The 5101-nt window shown below is 47.0% G+C and overlaps 1 protein-coding gene across 3 annotated transcripts in view; it reads left to right on the top strand.

Moving 5' to 3' along the window:
- Positions 1-4253, top strand: part of LOC123998311 (nuclear receptor subfamily 4 group A member 3-like) — a 40667-nt gene extending 36414 nt beyond the window's left edge. For all 3 annotated transcript variants that reach the window (XM_046303412.1, XM_046303411.1, XM_046303410.1), the window contains one exon: positions 2458-4253. In XM_046303412.1, coding sequence (XP_046159368.1) covers positions 2458-2732 — 275 coding nt within the window. In that variant the 3' untranslated portion in view covers positions 2733-4253. The remainder of the gene's footprint in view (positions 1-2457) is intronic.
- The last annotated feature ends 848 nt before the right edge of the window (positions 4254-5101 follow it).

The following is a 5101-nucleotide window of genomic DNA, read 5'->3' as shown; positions in this document are numbered from 1 at the left end:
AACAAACACTCCCTAATACCCTAACACACACACACTCCCTAATACCCTAACACACACACACTCCCTAATACCCTAACACACACACACTCCCTAATACCCTAACACACACACACTCCCTAATACCCTAACACACACACACTCCCTAATACCCTAACACACACACACTCCCTAATACCCTAACACACACACAATACTCCCTAATACCCTAACAACACACACACTCCCTAATACCCTAACACACACACACTCCCTAATAACACACACACACTCCCTAATACCCTAACACACTCCCCTAATACCCTAACACACACACACTCCCTAATACCCTAACACACACACACTCCCTAATACCCTAACACACACACACTCCCTAATACCCTAACACACACACACTCCCTAATACCCTAACACACACACTACCCTAACACACACACACTCCCTAATACCCTAACACACACACACTCCCTAATACCCTAACACACACACACTCCCTAATACCCTAACACACACTCCCTAATACCCTAACACACACACACTCCCTAATACCCTAACACACACACACTCCCTAATACCCTAACACACACACACTCCCTAATACCCTAACACACACACACTCCCTAATACCCTAACACACACACACTCCCTAATACCCTAACAAACACTCCCTAATACCCTAACACACACACACTCCCTAATACCCTAACACACACACACTCCCTAATACCCTAACACACACACACTCCCTAATACCCTAACACACACACACTCCCTAATACCCTAACACACACACACTCCCTAATACCCTAACACACACACACTCCCTAATACCCTAACACACACACACTCCCTAATACCCTAACACACACACACTCCCTAATACCCTAACACAGACATTAGCACACACACACTTAAACACACCTCGGTCCGGAAGGTACACCTGATCTCCGGCAGCACCTGCTGCACCTGTCTGACACCTGGTCCCTTAATCAGAGCATGAGTGTGAACCACGTAGGAGCATCACTGATTCCTTCGTGTGTGTGTGTGTTCTGCTGAATGCCTCTTGCACACAGAACAGAATACACTATCTGACTCTACCCCCCACACACTTCAACAGACCGTGAGTAAAGAGCTGAGAACAGACAGGGGAGAGCAGAGGGTCATTCAACAAAGAGAAACCTTTTATCTCACTCTTTTATTTACCCTCGTTGAACTATTTTTTGCCGAACATGTTACTTAGTAGGTAGCCTAGTGGTTAGACTAGTAACCGAAAGGTTGTTAGATCAAATCCCCAAGCTGACTAGGTAAAAATCTGTCATTCTGCCCCTGAACAAGGCAGTTAACCCACTGTTCCTAAGCCGTCATTGTAAATAAGAATTTGTTCTTAACTGACTTGCTTGGTTAAATTTGAAAAGATATGAGATTTCAAATTCTACTACACCCCTTTCCCCCACACACAGTCCAATCCCTGTCCCCCACCCTCTCCTCTCCTCTCTGGGGGAGCACTTAACTCTGTGCTCCCCAGAGAGGAGAGGCTCTCACTGGCACTCAGTGGCACTCTGCCACCTCCACACAGCACACAGGACACTGCTACTGTAGAGCTGCTAGAACCATCGACCGCGGCAGAGTGGCCTCTACAGAAAGACAGCCATCGATCCCTCCCTCCCTCCCCAGGAACTCAGTTAGAGAGAGAAAGAATGGATTCAGAGAAGAATGAGAGGGTATAGAGGTGAGGCAGAGAGCATGAGGTCTGAGAGCTGTCTCTCTCAGTGAGAGGTGAAAAGGACCTCGGCAGTGACTGCAGCACCAAACACACAGCGCACAAAAGAGTCCAACAACACAGACAGTAGACGTCTCACACTGAGGCGAGCATTCTACACACACACTCACACAGTACACACACTCTTTCTGACACCAACTACGTGTGTGTGTGACTGTCTGGACACCCTGTTCTCTACAGAATGAGTTAGTGTCACATTAAGGCTGGTCGGGTTGCTAAGGGCAGTGAATGTGTGTGTGTCTAATCTCATTTGGCTGCTCACAGGAGCGAATAATCTGCTAATTGTTGAGCACTGGCTACTTGTGTTGATGTCAACCTCTTAGAGCAGGCGAGTGTGTTTATGTGAGAGTGTGTGTGTGTGTTTATATGTAAATCGTCACAGGACTCGGGTGGGGGGTATGTTAGGTTAGTGTGTGTATTGATCTGCAGTGAGAGACACAGACAGGGTGTGTATGTCTCGGAGGTTTAGAGCCTGTTTAAGGTTTAAGGCTGCGGTAACATAATAACAACAAGATCCACAGGAACTAATGAGATGGAATTGAATGGAAAACAAGATGGCGTTTGTGCTTCGAGCTGGTAGCACTCTGAGCAAGTGGAGGAGCACTGTGTGCATGTGTGTCCTGTATCTCTCTTTGTGTATCTGTTTAGTGTGTAACCCGTCTTTCCCTCTGTCTCCACAGAGCAGGTCCCAGGACTGAAGGACAGTAAGCGCGTTGAGGAGCTGCAGAACAAGGTGGTCTGTTGCCTTAGAGACCACCTGGGCTTTGGCCCCTCCTCCTCCTCCTCCTCCTCCTCCTCCAAGGCCACGCCCCCTCTAAGTCGTGTGCTGGGTGTTAGGGCGGAGCTCCGCTCCCAGAGGACCCAGGGTCTGCAGAGGATCTTCTACCTGAAGCTGGAGGACCTAGTCCCACCCCCACCTCTGATTGACAGGTTCCTAGACACTCTGCCCTACTGATGCTGCCTGGGCAGCACACATACTTGTCACATCCTGTTTAAGACACCCCCCCCCAGAGCACCACGCAGCCACGCTCAGAGGAGCGAGACTCGCTGAGCCAAGCTGAGAGACAGCCGATCAAATTGCTTTTCACTCATTAAGGACAACCAATCAAAAAATGCTTTTCACGCCATAAAGACAATTATTCATATGCTTACCACTTTCTATCTGGACCATTTTTCTCGTGTGATGGGAGGATTTGAAAGGATGACAAAAAAATGAAAGGGACATTTCTCTGTCCTGTTTTAGTCTGGTTATGCCTGAATGAGGAAAATAACACCCAGGTCTTTGTTCTGGATTGGTTGGGCCTGCTTCAGTCTGAAGTTCATAGCAGTCTGTCCTAGGGGCAGGGGAAGGCAGTCTGTGTGGGTAGCTGTGTGACACTCTGATGATGTCCCAGGGAAACAGAAGCCGTGTTTGTTTTGTGTTCCCCCTGCGAAATTGGAGGAAGGAGACATTTAAATAAAAAAAGGTATCGTCAGTCAAGACGACGTACAGCGTGAGTGACCCAGCAATCTGTCTGTGTGTGTGTGAGCTTAGTCACACAACAGAAGGCATTAAAACTATATAAAACACCCAACACACACAGTGAAGTGACTGCTGTTTGGCTCTGTTGTCCAAGTGCAATTTCTTTAGTGCTATCTTTCATTTTAAGGCAACAGCTAGAGATGGAAAGGTTTCATTTCAAACTCTAAATGATTTTAATACTAAGACTGGCCATGTACTGCCAGTCTGTCAGTAGCTCCGGGAGAAAGAGAGATCGGTGAGGAGGTACTGAGAACTAACCATTGATGACTCAGTCTCTCAGACTTGAACTGGCTGTAGTAGATTTAAGAATGAACTCTTAGGATTATTGGAGGAAAGAACGCAAGCAGCACTTACACCCTCAGAGGGTGACAAGCACAGACACACACCCACCCTGCTCCCCGAGAGAGGGAGCGAAGAGGCAGAGAGGAGGAGAACAGGAGAGGAGGAAAGGGGGGCTGGGAGTAGAAGGGTGCTCCATGGATGACTGTAAGGGTGCCTGGGAGAGGTTGAAACATTCCGCAGTCATGCTCTTTTTATATGTTTGTAATATGGAGGCTGTGAGAGATTGGAGGACAGTGTTACTGTCTATGTGTTTCTGTGTAGGAGTACAGGAGCATATGCATGGTGTGTTATAAGCTGTTATAAGCTCTTATGAAGCTGTTATGACAGCCTGGCCTGGTTTGTGTGTCAGACTGCGCCTGTGTGTGTGTGTGTGTGTGTGTGGTCCCCCCCCCCCCCCCCCCCCCACCCGGCCATCCACCATTACACATCACAGACTCACTCACAGGCATCCGTTTTGAAAGAAGGAAAAAATACAATTCTATAGATATATAAATATATATATACAAAACTAATATTTTGAAGTGTTTTTAGCTTTTTCAAATATTGTGGTACAAGTTGTGCATTGTTTTTTTGAAGAAGAGAAATTAAAAGAAGTAAAAAAGTTGTTTTCTATTTCCCTCTGACTGGAGTTTTTGTTCATCACTTTGACATCATGAAGTAGACCTGGTTATTCTGACTGACTGGTTATTCTAACTGACTGGTTATTCTGACTGACTGGTTATTTTGACTGACTGGTTATTCTGACTGACTGAGTCTGCTGATCCTACCATCATTATCATTGTCATCATCATCACTCACAGTACCATGAATTAATGTTATATCAGGACAATGAGGGAAACCAGAGGATTCACTGCAAGGAATTGATCCTGCACACATTTCTAAATAAATGAAATAAAAATCACTGAATAAGTGTGATATGTGAAATTAAGTGTGCGTGTGTGTGTGTCTGAGTGTCTGAACGCGCGCGTGTGTGTGTGTCTGAGTGTGTGGTTGTGTCCGAGTGTCTGAGCGTGCACATGTGTGTGTGTGTGTGTGTGTGTGTGTGTGTGTGTGTGTGTGTGTGTGTGTGTGTGTGTGTGTGTGTGTGTGTGTGTGTGTGTGTGTGTGTGTGTGTGTGTGTGTGTGTGTGTGAGCGTGTGTGTGTGTGGTGACGGTTGGTTCCTCTTGACAGGTCAGGGGATCTCCTCTCTCTAGGGACCTTTCAGGCTCTCACACAGAGGAGAGGAAAATTAGTAGGGAAATGGAGGGATGGGGAGTAGAGGAGGAGGGATGGAGGTGGATGGAGGGTTCATGTAAGCGTGGCGACCAGATCAGCCTCCACCCTCGCTAAACATGATCGATCGCCATGGTGACATTTCACAGCACACCGTCTATACTGTCACTGCCATCACACACACACACACACACACACACACACACACACACACACACACACACACACACACACACACACACACACA

Source organism: Oncorhynchus gorbuscha, linkage group LG15, assembly GCF_021184085.1.
Source record: "Oncorhynchus gorbuscha isolate QuinsamMale2020 ecotype Even-year linkage group LG15, OgorEven_v1.0, whole genome shotgun sequence".
In the NCBI taxonomy this organism is placed as follows: domain Eukaryota; kingdom Metazoa; phylum Chordata; class Actinopteri; order Salmoniformes; family Salmonidae; genus Oncorhynchus; species Oncorhynchus gorbuscha.
Note: the sequence above shows the minus strand (reverse complement) of the source record. Positions and strands in the feature narration are given on the sequence as shown.